Source organism: Mesocricetus auratus, unplaced genomic scaffold, assembly GCF_017639785.1.
Source record: "Mesocricetus auratus isolate SY011 unplaced genomic scaffold, BCM_Maur_2.0 Super-Scaffold_100011, whole genome shotgun sequence".
Classification (NCBI taxonomy): Eukaryota; Metazoa; Chordata; class Mammalia; order Rodentia; family Cricetidae; genus Mesocricetus; species Mesocricetus auratus.
The window spans coordinates 43421378-43441269 of NW_024429195.1; the positions used below are offsets into that span (position 1 = coordinate 43421378).

General features: G+C 46.4%; 1 protein-coding gene across 5 annotated transcripts in view; it reads right to left on the reverse strand.

Annotated features, from left to right (window-relative positions):
• Positions 1–16045: 16045 nt before the first annotated feature.
• Positions 16046–19892, reverse strand: part of Pym1 (PYM homolog 1, exon junction complex associated factor) — a 32694-nt gene continuing 28847 nt past the window's right edge. For all 5 annotated transcript variants that reach the window (XM_040754663.1, XM_013120357.3, XM_005079697.4 and 2 more), the window contains 2 exons: positions 17296–17389; positions 16046–16962 (listed from right to left, as the gene is read on the reverse strand). In XM_040754663.1, coding sequence (XP_040610597.1) covers positions 16482–16962; positions 17296–17389 — 575 coding nt within the window. In that variant the 3' untranslated portion in view covers positions 16046–16481. The remainder of the gene's footprint in view (positions 16963–17295; positions 17390–19892) is intronic.

Genomic DNA, 19892 nt, shown 5'->3' on the forward strand with positions numbered 1-19892 from the left:
ACTTCTACCCTACCAAAGAGCAGAAGCCAAAAACCCCTACCAGCCCCCCCCCAACACCAACAGCCCTCTGGGGGAGACAAAATGACTCTCTGTACCCATCTGGGGTCTGTCTCCTGGAGGGGTGAAAGCCAGACTCTCTAGGGCCAGGGCTGCCCCCTGGAGTTGGATATTCCCGCTCCTCAGGGATCTGGAGCCAGCAAATCCCTCAGCTTCACATGCCCCTTTGCTCCTGACAAGGGAAAATCAATAAGAGTGAAGAGGTAGGAGACAGCATGGGCAGCATGAGTTAGTTCCAAGTGAAGGGATGAAAGGTGAGATCTGCTTCTTTGGATTTGTGTTGTTGTTGTTTGAGACAGCATCTCTCTACATGTTGCCAACTGTACTGGAACTCCCCCATGTAGACCCAGCTGGCCTGGAACTCACAGAGCCTCCATGCCCCACTTTGAGGTCTGTTTCTTTGCAACTAAGATCAAGTTAGGAGTTTATTTGAAGCCAGAATCCAGCTTTCTGGTCCAGGCTAACCTTGAGCTCTATGGCAAGGCTTCAGAAAATTTTGTTTGCTGCCAGGTTTTGGTGGCGCATGCCTTTAATCCCAGCACTCAGGAGGCTGAGGCAGGCAGATCTCTGTGAATTCGAGGCCAGCCTGGTCTACAGAGTGAGTTCTAAAACAACTCCAAAGCTACAGAAAAACTTTGTCTCAAAAAAATAAAAAGTTCCATTTGTGACTCTTTTTGCTAAAGAGAAATATTTTTACCAGATATATTGGTTATAAAATAAGTTTTTTTTTTTTTTTTTTTTTTTTTGGTTTTACGAGACAGGGTTTCTCTGTATTGTTTTGGAGGCTGTCGGTCCAGCCTGGCCTCGAACTCACAGAGATCCACCTGCCTCTGCTTCCCGAGTGCTGGGATTAAAGGCGTGCACCACCACCGCCCAGCTATAAAATAAGTATTATAGGGACTAGAGATCTGGTTCGGCAGTTACAACGGCTTGTTCTTGTTGGAGGGCCCAGTTCTGTTCCCACCACCAATGCCACCTCTGCAAATACTGCACACAAATGGCATAACATAAACATATGAATCTTATTTTATTTTGTTGTTATTGTAGCTTTTGTTTTGTTTTCCAGACAGGTTTCTCTGTGTAGCCCTTGCTGTCCTGGAACTCGGTTTGTAGACCAGGCTGGCCTCAAACTCAGACATCCACCTGCCTTGCCTCCTGAGTGCTCCTGGGATTAAAGGCATGCGCCACCACCCCTGAAACATACACATTAAAAAAAATAAATCTTAAACTGGGAGGTGGTGGCACATGTCTTTAACCCCAGCACTTGGGAGGCAGGGGGAATCTTCAAGGCCAGCCTGGTCTACAGAGCAAGTTCCAGCCAGCTAGGGCTATGTAGTGAGACCCTATCCCCTCAAAAAAGTGGAGATCTATAGAAGACACCTGATATCAACTCCTCATGCAAGGGAGACTCTGCCATGACCCACCTCCATGAATGAGAGCAAATTTACATACTAATGAAAGAGATAGATTTGTTTATTTTTGCAAAATAATTAAGTCTTCACTGATGTTTGATAAGTGCACCTTCAGTCTTTTTCAGATTTGATGGATTTTTCTCTCTCTGTGTATGTGGGTTTTTTATCTTTTAATATTATCTTATGTGTATGTGCAGGCATGTATGTCACATGTGATTATTTTGTAAGCCACCTGTGATTTTTGGGACTTGAATCCAGGTACTCTGAAAGGGCAACCTGGTTTGTATTTTGTATTTTGTTTTTCAAAACAGAGTTTCTCTGTATCCTTGGCTGTCCTGGAACTCGCTCTGTAGTCCAGGCTGGCCTCAAACTCACAGAGCTCCGCCTCCCTCTGCCTCCTGAGTGCTGGGATTAAAGGGATGCGCCACTACCAATTTGTGGGTGCTAAGGCTCTAACTCAGGTCTTCATCCATGTTAGGTGAGCACTCTACCAACTTGTCACATCCAGTCCTTTGATCAATATTCCATACTGGTCAATAATGAGAATATCACTTTGCATAAATACATAATACAAAATGTCAAAATAAGTTTAGGGCCACTTTAGAAATTAGAAGTTATATCCTAATCCCAAGTCAAAATTCATTCAATGGAGAGGCAGGCAGATCTCTGTGGGTTCGAGGCCAGGCTGGACCGACAGCCTCCAAAACAATACAGAGAAACCCTGTTTCGTAAAACCAAAAAAAAAAAAAAAAAATTCATTCAATGGCTTTTATGATCAGGTGAGCAACTCAACTCAAACAGAAATTTCTTTTTCCTTTTCATTTGTCTTAATTAATTTCTTGCTTTTTGAGACAGCATCTCATGTAGCCCAGACTGGATTGGCATTTACTACATAGCCCAGGTTGACATAGCCCTGATTCTCCTGACTCTAATTCCCAAGTGCTGGGATTACCGACATGTACCTGGCTCTCTAACAATTTTTTTAATTTTTTAAATTAATTTTTTATATTCCAATAACTTTTTTTTGGAAACAGTATCTCTCTGTATAGCCTTGGCTGCCCTGGAACTCACTCTGTAGGCCAGGCTGGTCTTGAACTCACAGAGATCCACCTGTCTCTGTCTCCTGGGATTAATGGCATGTCACCACATCCAGATCAAATAGCAATTTTTAAAAAAGATTTATGGCGCACGCCTTTAATCCCAGCACTTGGGAGGCAAAGGCAGGCAGATCTCTGTGAGTTCGAGGCCAGCCTGGTCTACAAGAGCTAGTTCCAGGACAGGCTCCAAAGCCACAGAGAAACCCTGTCTCAAAAAACCAAAAAAAAAAAAAAAAAAAAGATTTATGTATTCATTATGTATACAGTGTTTTCTCTGCATGTATCAGAAGAGGTCAGAAGGTCAGAAGAGGGCACCAGATCTCATTACAGACGGTTGTGAGCCACCATGTGGTTGCTGGGAATTGAACTCAGGACCTCAGAGCCATCTCTCCAGCCCCCATAGCTCAACTCTTTTTTTTTTTTTTTTTTTTTGGTTTTTCGAGACAGGGTTTCTCTGTGGCTTTGGAGGCTGTCCTGGAACTCCCTTTGTAGACCAGGCTGGTCTCGAACTCACAGAGATCCGCCTGTCTCTGCCTCCCGAGTGCTGGGATTAAAGGCGTGCGCCACCAACGCCCGGCTTCAACTCTTACATTTAATAGGAGCAGAGACTTTGTAGATACCTTTAAAGCAAAGATGCTGCTGGATGTTGCTATCTGGAGCATCTTAAGTCTGAGTAGAGGTGCTTCAGATAGCAACATCCAGCAGCATCTTGTGGTGGGAAAACCTGTACAGTGAGAAATGTGTGTGCTGTATGTTCAGAACCAAGGCTGCAGTGAAGCCCACTTTGGATCCATCATGCATTTGATTTTGACAAAATGTTGGGTTATTGTATGTTCAGAAACCTTCTGTGTTGCTAAGTTTTTTGTTTTGTTCTGTTTGTTTGTTTGTTTGTTCCTGTTGCTAAGTTTTTCATGACTTTTAGTTGTATGACTCGGAGTTGTAAACTATAGTTTAAGAATCTGCTCCAGGCGGTGGTGGTGCCTTTAATCCCAGCATTGCAGAGGCAGAGGCAGGTGGATCTCTAAGTTAGAGGCCAGCATGGTATACAGGACGATTTCCAGGGCAGCCAGGGCTACACAGAGAAACCCTGTCTTGGGGTGTGTGGGGGAGGATGCTTATGCTAAGCATTTAATTAACCTAGAATCGGGAAGAGGGTACAAAAGCACCCACCATTGCCTCAGAGGGTTCCAAAATAATCTGAGGCAGACTCAGCACCAGAAAGAGGGGTCCTGGGGGCCGGGTAGTGGTAGATGATACATTGTAAGGATCACTGCTTGGTGAGGAAGCTGACTGAGAAGGTTAACTTGAGTCATCTTTGAAGGCTGGCTAAGAATCAGAGGGAGTAAAGGATTGCAGAGAGACAGACACGGAGGTGACAGACAGTACAGAGCGAGAGCAGAGAGGGTTTCCGTGGCATAGCAGTTGTGATGTTCACCTCATAGAGACCATGGCAGGCTGCATGGTTAGCCACTGACTTGCTGTTGCCTACCTCAAGCTATTTCCATGCTTTAAGAGGGGCTGGAGAGATGGCTCAGGGGTTAAGAGCATTGGCATCTCACTGGGGCTATCTTGGAAACGGAGTGCCTGAGAGGGATGCTTGAGCAAGGCCATGGAGAGCCTAGCTGGCCTGTTATCAAATTCTGTTTCTCTAACACATGCTCTTCCACACCCCACAGAAACTCTTGAGTTCTGTTCCAGTCCTTGTTTCTGTTTTCTTAGAGACAAGATCTCACTATGAGGCCCTGGCTGGCCTGGAGCTCCGGGATTCCAGGGATCCCGCCATCCCTGGATAACACGGCATCCTGTGTCTCCCATCAGAGTCAAACCCTCATATCCCGGGTGCCTTGTGGGGACACGCAACACTGTAGCAATGAAGAACAAAGATGTCCTTCTTGACGCACAGTGAGGAAGATACAGGGACAGGGGAAAGGCCAAATTCTTGTTCTTTGTAGGTCCTCATTTCTGAGCATTTCCCTTTCTCTGGGACATCACAGGGGAGCCCTCACACCCCAAGATCGAGGTGGGGTATATTCCTGACTAATTGTTGCCCTCAGTGACTTCAGACTCAAGACCCAGCACCCAGATGGGTATGAATAGGGTGACTAAGTCCCAGTTGTGACAGAAAAGGGTACTCAGAAAGAAAGCCTCAGAGGATATCATCAGGTTGGTACACCCAGGAAATGGTGGCATGTGGGGAGCAGCTACAACTTAGTCCCCTACAGAGTTCCTCCTCACCCCAGTTCTCGTCCTAGTCCTCATAATGTTACTCAGTGTGGCTCTGGAAGGCCTAGGAGGCACAACCACATTTTTTTTTTTTTTTGGTTTTTTGGTTTTTCGAGGCAGGGTTTCTCTGTGTAACTCTGGCTGTCCTAGAACTCACTCTGTAGACCTGGCTGGCCTCACGCTCACAGAGATCCACTCGCCTCTGCCTCCCTGGTGCTGGGACTAAAGGTGTGAGGGTTTTTTGTTTGTTTGTTGTTGTTATTGCTGTTGTTTTGTTTTTATTACAACCACATTCTAGAAACTAAAGAGCCGGGCGGGCGAGGTCAGAGTAAGATAGTGGAAGCTACCAAACCTTTTGCCTCCTTGAAGTCTCAGTGCGTTGTATTATCACCTCTCTCCCGGAAAGGCAAGGTGAGAGTCTCTAATGAGCCACCTCAGGGAACACAGCCGGAAACGTTGAGTGTCAGACTAAAGTGATATCAGCACACACATCTTCAGTTTCTGGAAAGTTCATGTAAACAAACAAAACCCCTGGAAGCAGGAGCCGGAATGAGGGATGATTAACTCTGTTACCATTCCGAGTAGTGTCTGACCACCCCTGCCATCAGCCCCCACCTCTGAGCCAGGCTGACCCTGCTTTTTTTTCCCTTTGAATTTGTCATTTCTCTCTGGGGGAGTTTCAGGAATGTGTGCAAAGGGTTAGGACTTGTGGCAAGCCTGTTCTAAAAAGAGAAGTTAATTTTGAGAGAAGGAACTCCGATGACTTGCTTACTCTCTTCCTGTAAACTGGAGTCTCTCTATCCACAGACTATAGCAGAAGACATTTGTATAGGATTTTTGTTTGTTTGTTTTAGTATTGGTGTATTTTTTAATTAAACGGTATCAGACGGCGACAAGGAGACTTCTGAGAGTATCTTATAGTGGCCAAAGGTCATGGGCTATAGGGAAAAGGCAAAAGTATGCAGTGGTCTCTAGGCCCTTGAGAAGCCATTGCCAGCCCCTTCTGACAGTCGCTTACCCTGTAGAGGCCGACAGAGGCTGCATCTCTTAGTACATAAGGGGCAAGTCCAGATAGGCTAGGGGTGTAACTCAACGGTCACACATTTGCTTAACATGAATTGGGTCTGGGGTTCAAGCCCAGCAGTACAAGCATAAATGGCAAACCTTGTTCTGAAACTAAGAATTGTACGGGTGAAAAGAATGTAAGTAGGACTGGCAAAAACGGCTTAGTAAGGAAAGGCGCTCGCCCCTTAGCCTGTCATCCAGAGCAGTACTCCACGTGGCGAAAGGAGGGTACCTATTAGTGGGACTGTCCTCTGACCTACCCTGCAGGCTGCAGCTCGTACAATACGTAAATGAGAGGAGGACAGATAGATAGATAGATAGACAGACAGACAGATAGATATGATAGATATAAATGATAGATAGACAGATAGATAGACATGTATAGATGGATAGATAGACAGACAGACAGATATAGATAGATAGAAATGATATAGATAGATATGATAGATAAATGCTACATACATAAACAAATCTTTAAAACTGTGTTTGGAACAAGTTAAGACTGTCTAGACCCCAACCTTGATACGTGGAACGTTGACAGGGGGCTAGCCTATGGTCTATTTTCCCTTCACAGCCCTGAGAGTGTTAGGAAAAAGGAGTCTTCCAGGGCTAGTGAGGTTAAGTTCGCCAGTCTGTTACCCTGGAAACCTGTATTTGAGTATTCCTATGCCGCCCCAACCCCACCACACACACCATACTCCTTTAATTAGTCATAGGTTTCTAGAAGCATATGGAAAGCGATGACGGGAGCTGTGCACAGCTGGAACGGGTTAGCGTCCAAGGAAGTGGGAGGGCCTTAGGCAGGATGATTCAAGGACTAGGCAGGCACCTTCTATTCTCGTGAGGCCCCAAACTCCAACACTGCCAAATCCTGTATATTCAGTTCTTCCCAAAGCAGGAAGAACCGTGATCTGCTCCCCTTCGTCTCCTCACAGACGACTCCTTGCTGGGGAATTGCTGGGAGCTAGGAGACCTCTGGGCAGCACGGTGCCCACGGCTGGAGAAGGAGACACAGCCAGCTCTGGGAGCTGGGAGGAAGGGAGAGGGAAGGTGAAGTTCAGGGCTCTGCCACTTTCTGGAATGGCACTAACTGATAATACATAAGGATTTTGCTCCTTCTGGGAGCGGTGAGCGTTTCTTTCACAAAAAGCTGATCTGCATCGATTTTATGGGAGGGCAAGCACTTTGGCCTTTTGTCCTCTCCCTCTGTGACCCCAGGAAACAGTTCTGATCTGACACTGGAAAGTGTTTTGTTCCCCTTCTGTTGACAAAAGTTCACGAGGGAGGTGGCCAGGGAAAGAGTCCGGTTCTTTCCTGCATGTTCGCAGATGTCTGCGGGGAAGGAGGGGGCGGCTCTGTCTCTGCCAGGTCAGCACCAAAAGGTCTGCTGTGGGGAGCACAGCAGAGGGGTATTAGTCCTCTACCTTGGTTTTGCCCTTAATTTACTCACAGGGGAGAGGGTATTCACCAGTAGGCTTCTGTTGTTGCATTTGATTCATCAGTTTGGCGTTGGGAGGAAGGCTGATAGTCTGTTCAGATTCGTTCTACCCATAGAAAGGATGCGGACTTAAAGGACCACAGGAGCCAGGCTTCGCGGTCCACACCCGTGATCAGGAATTCACAGCACTCCTCAGTAACACGGTGAACTTGAGACTCTGTCTCAGAAAAACAAAAACCGGCATAGCCGGGGCAGTGGTTAAGAGGACTAGCCTAGAGAACTAGGGTTCCACTCCCGGCACCCGCGTGGAAGCTCACAACCTTCTGTAATTCCAGTTCTAGGAGATCTGATTCCCCCTGTGGCCTCCATCTACACCAGGCATGCAAGTGCTGTACAGGCATACATGCTGGCAAAACACCCATACACATATGGTAAAAATAAATAAATAATAAATAAAGTATTTGAGTTGGGAATGGTGGCACACATCTCTTTCTTGTTATTTTTGTTTTATATTTATTTTCAAATCATTATTTATTTAATTTTGTAGACACGGCCTCATTGGCTGTTGCCCTGGCTGTCCTGAACTCACCATGTAGACCAAGCTGACTTTGAACTTACAGAGATCCACCTTCCTCTGCCTCCGGAGTGCTGGGATTAAAGGTGTACGCCACCACCCGGCAAATTTCTTTTTCTTTTTCTTTTTCTTTTTCTTTTTTTTTTTTTTTTTTTTTTTTTTTTTTGGTTTTTCGAGACAGGGTTTCTCTGTATTGTTTTGCAGGCTGTCCTGGAACTCTCTCTGTAGACCATGCTGGCCTCGAACTCACAGAGATCCACCTGCCTCTGCCTCCCACAAGAATTAAAGGTGTGTGCAACTACTGCCCAGTTGAAAATTATAATTTTTTTAGAAAATTATTTTAAGGTGAGTTACTTTTGTTTATCTGCATTTGTTTAACTCTGTAAAGCTGTGCCTGTCTAAAACACCTGATTGCTCTAATAGAGTTGAATGACCAATAGCGAGGCCAGAGAAAGGATAGGCGGGGTTGGCAGGCAGAGAGTAGAAATAGAAGGAGCGAGAGAACAAGGAGAGGAGGATGTCAGAGGCCAGCCACCCAGCCACCCAGCCACCCAGCCACCCAGCCACCCAGCCACCCAGCCACCCAGCCACCCAGCCACCCAGCCACCCAGCCACCCAGCCACCCAGCCACCCAGCCACCCAGCCACCCAGCCACCCAGCCACCCAGCCACCCAGCCACCCAGCCAGCGAAAGTAAGCTTCACAGAAGAGAAAGATAAAAGCCCAGAGGCAAAAGGTAGATGGGATAATTTAAGATGTGTGATGTTTTTGGGAGCTGGGTGGGCCCCCAAAAAAGAGTAAAATATCAAGATCTCGGCATCCAACATGGGGTAGAGTAAAAGAAAACCTAACAACTACAAAGAGAAGAGAGCAAACGCTAAAGAGGCATGGTTTCCAGCTTGCATGTAGGCTCCTGCAGCTTTGGCAAAACGAGCACTCACAGCCCTTTGGCTGACTATGAATATGAAATAGTTTTTGTTTGTGTTTTGTTTTTGAAATCCAGCAATGTACTTGTCTATTGCCCATTTATTTCTATCTCCCCCACCTCCTGCTTCTTTTTCTCCCCTTCCCCTCCACTTTGAGACAGGGTTTCTCTTTGTAGCCTTGGCTGCCCTGGAACTCGCTCTGCAGATCAGGCTGTCCGTGAACTCTGAGATCTGCCTGCCTCTGCCTCCTGAGTGCTTCGATTAAAGGTGAGTGTCACCATGCCTGATTCTTTTCTTTTTTTAATGATTTATTACTGTATATGAGTGTTCTAGCTGCATGCATGCACAATTTTTGCCAGAAGAGGGCATCAGATCCCACTATAGATGGTTGTGAGCCACCAAATGGGTGTGGGGAATTGAGTGAAGGCAGCTCCAGCCCCTCCCCCTTTTTTTCTTCTAATTGAGACATGATCTTACTATGTAGTCCAACCAGCCATGAAATTTGAGATCCTCTCCCTCAACTTTCCTAGCACTAGAACTTCAGACTACCCACCTGTACCTTGTTGCCCATTGACAAACCCTCATCAGGGTTGGGGAGATGGCTACCAGGAAAATGTTTACCTTTGCAAACACAAGGACCTATGAACCCATGCCCAGAACCCATGGGAAAAACTACAGGTGCAGGAGGCTGGAGTGATTGTTCATAGATTAAAATCAGTGGTCCTCCTTAACTAGGAAGTGATGACCTTTAATCCCAGGACTCAGAGGCAGGCAGATCTGAGTTCCAGGACAGCCAGGGCTGCTACACAGAGAAACCTTGTCTCAAGTAAGGGAGAAACGTGCACGGTACCTGAGGTGGAAGGGTCCCAAGTGTCTTAGGGTTTCTACTGTTGCAACAAAACATATGAGCAAAATGCAAGTCAAGGATGAAAGGGCATGTTTGGTTTACACTTCCACGTTGCTGTTTATTACCAATGAAAGTCAAGATAGGAACTCAAGGAGTAGGAACTTAGAGGAAGGAACTGATGCAGAGGCCATGGAGAGGAGCTGCTTACTGGCTTGCTTCCCCTGGCTTGCTCAGCCTGCTTGAGTATAGAATCCAGGACCACCAGTCTAGGGATGACACCACCCATTGATCACTGAGAATGCTTTACAGCTGGATCTCATGCAGGCATTTTCTCAGCTGAGGCTCCTTCCTCTCTGATGGCTCTGGCTTGTGTCAAGTCAACATTAAACCAGCCAGCACACCAAGTTTCAGGCCAGTCTGAGTGTCATTGTGAGTTCATCGTCAGCCTGGGATACATAGAAAGAACACATTACACAAACAACGCGCGCGATCGCACACACACACACACACACACACACACACACACACACACACTGTATGCTGCTTTGGAGGAGACTTAGTAAGTAGAATATTTGCAAAGGAAGCATGGAAACTAGGGTTTGGATACTCACACTTATAAAAGCTGAGTGGGCATAGTGGCCCATCTGTGACACCATTGCTTGAAAGACAGAGACCCAGAGACCAGGGCAACCCTGGCGTAAGCTGGCTAGCTAGACCAACCAAATTGGCTGGGAATTCTAGGCTCAACTGAGAGATCTCACTCCATATATACGTGGTCAAGAAAGACGTAACAAGGGCTGGAGAGATGGCTGAGGTCAAGAGCACTGGCTCCTCTTCCAGAGGTCCTGAGTTCAATTCCCAGCAACCACATGGTGGCTCACAACCATCTACAATTCAATCTGGTGTCCTCTTCTGTAATGTAGGCAGAACACTGTATATGTAATAAATAAATCTTTAAAAAAGAGAAATACATGTATAGGATATTCTAACAAAAATAGTCGCAATAAAAAAACATAACCTCTGACCTCCCATGCATGTGCATATATACATGTGAATACATACACTTGCAGATACCTGTACACATGCAAAAATCCATTGTGATGTATGTATTTGTGCATGTGGGTTGTTTTTAAGACAGGGTTTCTCTGTGTAACAGCCTTGGCTGTCCTGAAACTCATTCTGCAGACCAGGCTGGCCTCAAACTCACAGAGATCCATCTGCCTCTGCCTCCCGAGTGCTGGGATTAAGGGCATGTGCCACCACCTGGCTAGTGCCTGTGTTTAAATGGAGATGTTACAGAACTGTCTATTTTCTTTTTTAAAAGATTTATTTTGGGCTGGAGAGAGGGCTCAGCGGTTAAGAGCACTGACTGCTCTTCCAGGGGTCCTGAGTTCAATTCCCAGCAACCACATGGTGGCTCATAACCATCTAATATTCAATCTGGTGCCCTCTTCTGGCATGTAGGCAGAATAGTATATGTAATAAATAAATCTTAAAAAAAAGATTTATTTTTCATAATACGTATGAGTGTTTTGCCTGTATATATGTATGTGTACCGTGCATGTGCCTGGTGCCCACAGAGGTCAGAAGAGACCCGGAGCTGAGTTTAGCATGATCATGAACCACCATATGGGTCCTGGGAATAGAACCTGGGTCCTCTGAAAGAATACAAGAAAGGGCTGTCCAGCATAACAAGTCTATTTATAATCAAAACATGCAGGAGAATCGGAGTTTAAGGTTGTCCTCAGTTATAAACTTTTTATGGTAGCCTGTGCTGCATGACAGTCCACCTCAGAAAACTGAGAGGGTAGAGATCTGTCAGCTGGTAAATGTGCTTTTGGCCAAGTCTGACAGCCTGAGTTCAAGCCCCTGGACTGGTAGGAGAGACTTGGCTTCCACAGGGTGTCTTCCGAGTGGGCTCATACACCTCCACACAAGCAATAAATAAATGTGGATTTTACAAGTTTTTGTGGAGAAAAGAATAAGCCTATCTGCTGCTTTGAAAACAGGTGGGGTGAGGGTAATTTCCAAAGGACTGGCCCCTCAGTACCACCTAGTGGACAGCAAAACACAACACAGGCTCTGGTCCCCAATGACCAGTCCTAAAATAGCTCACTTCAAAATTCCTAGACCCTTTGCTACCTACACATAAGGGGGAGACCATAAGGAAGGAAAAGTGTCAAGTAGCAACAGTTTTGGGAACAAAAACGAAAGCCAGAAGCTTTCACTTTATTTCTAAGACTCTGTCATAAACTTTTATCAGGTACCAATAAGCTACCTTTGGGAAACTGAGTAAGTAGGACCAGAGAAAGTAATACTTTATTCCCTCATCGTTGGTTATAGCATGGCTTTAAAACTTCACACACACACACACACACACACACACACACACACACACACACACACACACACACACGGCGGAGGCATATTATGGACTGGATTATACTTTTACTGTGATGGTATTTGGAAACAAGACCTTAAGGCAATAATTAGATTTAAAAGAGGCGGTGAGATAGGGTACCCTTGATAGGATTTATCAAAGGGGATTCTCTCTAGGAGGATAAACCCAGGGAAAGCCACATGATAGTACATAAGAGGGCAGCTACATGCAAGGCAAGAGGAGAAAGCTCTCGAACTGAAATACTGGTTGTAGCTTTCTCAACTAACTGGTTTTGTAGGGGAAGTGAAGTTTCTCCTTTGTACTGTTCTCACTTGTTAACTTGATGCATTCGGGAAGAGGGAACCTCAGCTGAGGAATTGCCTGCTTCAGAGAAGCCTATGAGCATGCCTGTAGGGCATTTTCCAGAGGATAAGTGGAGAAGGTCCTAGGTCAACTGTTCTGTTTCTTTTTTTTTTTAAGATTTATTTATTTATTACATATACAGTGTTCTGCCTACATGCCAGAAGAGGACAACAGATGGAATTGTAGATGGTTGTGAGCCAGCATGTGGTTGCTGGGAATTGAACTCAGGACCCCTGGAAGAGCAGTCACTGCTCTTAACCTCTGAGCCATCTCTCCAGCCCCCAGCTGTTCTGAACCTGTGGGTCGAGACCCTTTAAGAGGGATGTGGGGGGTGGGGGAGGTCAAATAACCCTTTCACAGGTTACTTAACACAGTGGGAAAACACAGATATTTATATTATGATTCCTAACAGTAGCAAAATTGCAGTTATGAAGTAGCAACGAGAATAATTTTATGGTTGGGGGTCACCACAACATGAGAAACTGCTTCAGAAGAAACTTGTTGGAGGAGGTGTGTCACCGGGGTTGGGCTCTTATGAATCCCTGTTAGGTCTCTTCTGTGTCACACCTGCCTGCCTGTCTGCCACCATGCTCCCTGCCATGATGGTCCTGGACTCTAACCTTTTTTTTTTTCTTTTTTGTTTTGGTTTTTACGAGACAGGGTTTCTCTGTATTGTTTTGGAGGCTGTCGGTCCAGCCTGACCTCGAACTCAGAGATCCACCTGCCTCTGCCTCCCGAGTGCTGGGATTAAAGGCATGCGCCACCACCGCCCGGCCCTCTAAGTCCAAGTTAACTCTTCTGCAAGTTAGCGGAGTCATGTAGGCTCATGACAGAAATTGAAAGGCAAAATAACTGAAACATACAGCAATTAATTTATGCTTGCTACCTTTAATTTTCTTTTTTATTTTTTGGTTTTTTGAGACAGGGTTTCTCTGTATTGTTTTGAAGCCTGTCCTGGAACTCACTCTGGAGACCAGGCTGGCCTTGAACTCACAGAGATACACCTGTCTCTGCTTTCCAAATGCTAGGATTAAAGTACCTTTAATTTTCTTTTTCTTCCCTCGGAGACAGGGTCTTAAGATATAGCCCCAACTGGCTTAGGTAGAGTGGGCTGGCCTGAAACTCAAACATCTGTCTGCCTCTGAGTCGGTGTGCAACACCACCCCTGGCTTCTATCTGGCTTTAATAGAGGGTTTTTTTTTTTAATCAGGACTGGATAAATGACTCACAGTTAAGAGCATACTGCTCTTGTGAGGTCTTAGATTCAGTTATCAGTACCCACAGGCAGCTCATAACCACCGTAACACCAACTCCTAGAAATCCTGCATCCCCTTCTGGAACCCACAGGGACAGGTAGTCAGGTGACATTTACTTATACAGATACACAAGTATAAAAACAAATCCTTAAAAAGATTCATTTTGAGGCAGCTGAAGATGTCCTTTATTTTTCAATCTTACAGGGGGTGTCGGAGTTCCTATTACTGAGATGAAACACCATGGTCAAAGCAAGCTGGGAGGAAAGGGTTTGTTTGTCTTACACTTCTGCATCACTGTTCATTACTGAAGAAAGTCAGGACAGGAACTCGAGCAGAGTAGGAACCTGGAGGCAGGAGCTGATGCAGAGCCAGGAGGGGCGCTGCTTACGGCCTTAACCCTAACTGCTCTGGCTCTGCTATCCACCCATTAAAGGCACACACCTTTAATGCCAGCACTTGGGAGGCAGAGGCAGGAGGCCAGCCTGGTTCACAAAGTGAGTTTCAGAGCAACCGGGGCTACACAGAGAAACCCTGTTTTGAAAAACCAAATAATAATAATGCCCAAAGGGTTGCCAACAGCCTAATTTTTACGGAGGCATTTTCTTGAGGTTCCCTCCTCTCAGAGGACTTAGAATGTGTCAAGTTAACATAAAACTACCCGGCAGGGGGTCAGGTAGATCACCACATCCAAGAATCCTGCCAAGTAGGTATGTCTCCTCAGAGACAACCTTTACTCTTTTTTTTTTTTGAGACAGGGTTTCTCTGTATCGTTTTGGAGGCTATCCTGGAACTCGCTCTTGTAGATCAGGCTGTCCTCGAACTTACAGAGATCTGCCCGCCTCTGCCTCCTAGTGCTGGGATTAAAGGCGTGCACCACCAACGACCAGCTACCTTTACTCTTCTTAAAAGCATCTCACATTATCACTGAAGATTCAGGCATCACTCTGAATTACGATGTCCTTTAGTTACTGGTCCTCCTACCTCTACTCTTGGCACCCTGAGATACAGGGTCGAGCCATCTTGCTGCTTTATGCTGTTCTGGGAATTACACCCAGGGCTTCATACATACTAGATGAGCACTCTCCCATCTAGCTTCATGTTTATGTAGGTATGATTTCAGGAGCTATGTACAAAGTAACTGTCAGGTTCCTACAAGAGGGAACTCAGGCTTTTGGTCTCTTATTGGTCCCAGTCAAGTATTTATTATAAGTTGTGTTCTTTTCAATGCATGGTTCAAAACCTTATTTCGTTGGCTATCTGAGAACCTAACTGTTAGGCTCTAGGAATACAGTAGTCCACACCTGTACTCCCAGCACTGAGTAGATGGAGGAGGATCACAGCTCAGTCTACACAGTGAATTCCAGTTTCAATCCGGCCAAGGTTTTGCAGAGATTCTGTCTCAAACTAACCAAATAGCTTAGGAGCTGGAGGAACTTATGGTCTAATGAGGGGTGGTTGAGAACCTAACAAATGTCAGGATAGCACTGACAATTACCATCACAGGTAGGGAAGACAGCTCAGTTGGTGAATTGTAAGCATGAGGCCCTGAGTTCACCCTTAGGGGTGGGGGTTTAAGGAGGCAAAGACAGACAGATCCCTGGTGCTCACTAGCCAGTCAGCCTAGCACAGTCAGTGAGCTCCAGGACCGCAAAAAGTGAGTTGGATGGCCCCTCCAAATGTGTGATGTCACGGGCACACAGACACACACACGTTTAGGATGAGGGGGACAGTAAGGGAAGGATTCCCAAAGAACCAAAAGCTAAGACTGGGGAGGGCAAGGATTTAACAGGGTTGGTTTCTGTGGGACTTCTTGATCTCTGAGAGCTGAGCATGGTTGAGGCGTCTCTCTTCTCCCCACTAGTCCATCACCAAAGGTGCAGCATGGTTAAACAAGACTTGAATGGCAGGTCTTTGGAATGTGTCTTGACATACATCCCTACTTTGCCTCTGGTGTCATCGTAGGCAGCACCCAAGGTGACATTTCAAGAGCTGCTCTAGGCATTCCAAATACATCACAATTACCTTCAGCAGTAGTGAGGAGCAACAACATATACATTAGTATGTCAGTCAATTGTGTCTAAACTTCTAGATAGCAACACGGACTTGTGTTACTGAGGTCTAACTTTGTCACACCTCGTTTTCTCTTTGTTGAGATAGTTGTACCCTGTAGCCCAGGCTGGCCTTGAAACCTTGTCGATCCTGTCTCTGCCTTCTGAGTACTAGTACTGGTGTTCACTACTATGGCCGACTGCACTCAGAGTTTTAAGGGCCAGGGATGTAGACCAGTGGTAGAACTACTGTGTGCAAGGCCCTGGGTTCAATCCTTAGCACCAGTAAGAAATTTAAACTTAAGTGTCTTCTTTCACCAAATTGACAAGAGTTGAGAACAGAGCCAAAGCCTGACCACATGTTGTCTACTTGAATTTATTCTTACTTTCTTTAAAAAAAAGAAGAGGAGGTTAGGGTGGCCAGGGAAGTAACTCATAAACACTGAACAGGAACAAAGACTCTAAGACTTGGGGTACTCTTGTACCCTCAACTTCAGATCTCTAACAGCCTCCCACCCCCCGGTTTTCTTTTCAACAAGACACCCAGATCGGCAGCAGAGGTACCTAGGGTCGTCACTGAGAATCTGAACACTGGGAATGGGAGGGGAAGTCCAAAAGTAGGAGCTGAGAAGGGGAAGGAATGAAGGAGAGCCTAGGGCTCTGGAGGACGGAGTTGGGCCACAGGGGGAAGTGAGCCAGTAAGGGGGTGCCCCTCCTGACTGCTGCCGCCCACACTCCCTGGACCCCAGAGCACCCCATGGTTTGTTCTGCAGTCCACTCCCGTGCTCCTGAAGCCTCACAGGCCCAGCTCCAAGTCCTCCAGCTCCTCTTCCAGAGCCTTCCGCCGGGCCAGCTTCTCCAGCTGCTCCCTGCTGGGCTGGCTGACCTCGCCAGCCTGGATGCGCTGCTGCAGCTCCTCCACCTGCCGCAGCTTCTTCCTCAGGCTCTTGATCTTCTTGGCTTTCTCTGTGGTGGCAGCAGAGTCGGATGCATCAGGGGCAGCTAGAGGGGCGGCCTGGGAGCTTTGGAGGGCGCTGGGCGTTTGGGCGGTATCTGCCAGAGACACCTTATCAAGAGTCCTGCTCAAGGCCTCTGCCTCCTTCTCCTGCTGCTGCCGCCTCTTCTCCTTCCGCTTCAGGTTGCGTTTGGCTGTCTTGGAGAGGCCTGCTTCACCACCTTCCGGTCTGGATGGGGTGGCGGGTGTAGTGGCCTCAGGGCTCAGCCCTGGAGGAAGTTCAGGTTTACTCTTGAAAAACTTCACATACTTGTTTTCATAGCTGCAGGAAACAGAGGCTAGAGCTTCAAGGGTGCCGCCTCCCCCCCCACCTCACCTCACCTCCTTTCCATTGCCCTCCCATTTCCTCTGCCCTGCAGGGTCCTGGCCTTCAGCAAAGCTCTACAACTCAAAGCTCTGGGGTTGGATTGCGTCTAGAGGATCTCAAGAGGACAAGACTAGACGGGGGAGCCCTCACTCACCCCTCAATCCCAGCTCCTTCCTCTCCTTCCATTTCCTTGGGGCCCAGGCGAGTCATCCCTCAACTCGAAGGCACAATGCGCTATACTCGTGTAGGGACCCCACTAAATAACCCTTGTTACGCCTGACCACGCACACTGGGACCTCCTCTTGGGGCACGTATCCTTCTTTGACCCTCCGTTGCTTGCGCCAGGTCCCGTCAGGTCTCTGTGTTGAGGCAATGTACTTGCCTGAAATGAGAGAAATTAAGTTGAAGTTAGTCTCTCTCATTGTGAAATATTTTCCAAGATGAGAGAAGTGTTTATAAATGTGCAGCGCACCCCCAGCCCCCATCCATCCACCTAAGGCAAGATACAGGCTCACTATGTACATCAAGTGGGTCTTGAATTCAACCACCTCCACCATCCCAGTGCCAAGGTTACAGATGTGTAACAACACTCTTAAGGCACCGTTTCTCACATCTACTTTCCATCCTGCCACTGGCTGACTAACACACTATCCTTGACCTCAAGGAGCTGCTGCCTCTCTCTTAACTAACACACGACAGACAGACCAGGCAGGGTTGGCATTCTTCAGAAGTACAAGGCCCAGGAAACATCGAAAGCAGCAAACAAACCAGATCACAAAGGGGCCAGAGCAAGAAGAACGTGGAGGAAAGAGCAGGGAAGAATGACAAATTTCATTTGGATAGACTTTGAAAAACCAAAACTTTTAGGAAACCAGATTATAAAGGCATCACAACACGTGGATACAAAGGGCACTGTTTATTTTTATGTGTATGTGTCTCTGTGGGTGTGTGCATGTTTCTGTAGAGACCAAAAGAGGGCGCTAGGTTATCTGGAGCTAGAGTTACAGGTGGCTGTGAGCTGCCTGGTGTAGAACTCAGATTCTTTGGGATAGCAGCAAATGTTCTTAACCACTGAACCACCTCTCCAGCCTCCATGTTTCAGTTAGCCAAAAGCTGGAAGCAATCTAAAGGGCCAACCACATATGGCCTTGGTTCTTATATACAATGGGACAGCATGCTGTTGGTAAAAAGAAAAAAGTTAGATATGAATTAATATTGGTAAATATTCCATAGTGGTACTGAAAGTATTCATAATTTACCAAGTGGAAATGTTTTCCATTAAATTCTGTACCTGCTCCTTAAGCACCTGCTGTCTTAATCATCTGGATCACTAACCCTCTATAGAACTCAGGATTCAAAGTCTGCCCGCTCAGAGGCTGAACAGCAAGTAGCTAACCTCCTCTCCTAGCTCACATCTCCCCCAAAACAAGTTTCCTTTTGCTCTGCCCCCACTTAAGAACCCTTAGCTACACATGGTTCCTCCCTACCACTTCCTGTCACCTAGTTGCTGACTCGACCTGCTGATTCCAGGGTTAATTTTATTTAATAAAACAAATATAACATGTCTTTGCATCATTAAATATTCCACAGCATAAACAATTTAACACATCTTCAAATAATATTCTACAACATGGAAGTTGTGGTTCACACTGTAACTCAAGCATACATTAGGTTCAAGTAGGAAAAAGTTCCAGGTCAGCCCCATCAAAACACCAAGTTTGAGAACAGCCCAGATGGAAGGCTTATCTCAAAAACAAAGCCAAGTGTAGGCTGTGTGGAAGTTCTCAAAGTTAGCCTAAAGACCCATTTATACTTATTTTGTTATAGTATGCATTTCTTTATGCAACAGTAAGAAATATTCATCTTTTTTTTTCTTTTGGTTTTTCAAGACAGGGTTTCCCTCTGTAGTCCTGGGTGTCCCCGAACTCAGTGATTCACCTGCCTCTGCCTACTGAGTGATGAGTGATGGCAACGGCCATCGCTGCCTGGCTCTTCCAAAACTTATTTATATATTTTTTGTAATTGTGTGTGTGGGGCACATGAATACAGGTGCCTGTGGAGGCCAAAAGTTGTCAAGATCCCTTGGAGCTCCTGAAGATACAGGCAGTTAGTTAGCAGTGAGCCACTGGATGTGGTACTAGGAACCAGCCAGGTCCTCTAAAAGAGAAATACCCGTTCCGTTGAGCCAAGCCATATCCCCAGCTCCTAGAAAAGTCTCAGTCAGATACTAGGAAGTTGTCTGTCAGCTCACTGTAGAAGACAAAAGCTTTTCAAATGGTCTAATCTTTACTTGAATGCTTGGTTTGATTTGTTTGTTTGTTTTTAAGAGACGGGGTTTCTTTCCCTGTAGCTCTGGAGCCTGGAGACCAGGCTGGCCTCGAACTCACAAGAGATCCACCTGCCTCTGTCCTGACCACTGGGATTAAAGGCATGAGCCATCACCACCAGTAGCTGGCAGACCAACAGGTTTATTACTTCTTTCCTTTTCAGGAAAATGACTGGCAGATCTCTTGACTTCCTTAACCTTCCAGAGATCTTTTCCAGGAATAGAGTGGCCCATGAATAGAAAGCCTGTTTAGCTTGCAACTCAACAGCGATTATTCCTTGAGGCAGTCACCTGCTTTATTCAGTGTGGCAGAGGTGTGTCACTCCTGCTTCCCCTTCAGTCTCAGGAAAAGTTATGTATGAAGACCAGGGCTTAATAAAGCATGTCAGTTTCATCATGCAACATACCGCCAGGCCCTCTTAGGTGAGATGTGTGTACCAATGAAGGTGCTCTGGTGCTGCAGCGTGGCCAAGGCCTAGCGGCGGTACCCACGTCTCTTACACCACCAGCACACCATCACCCCAGTGAAAAAGGCAGAGTTAAAAACCCAGTATCACAA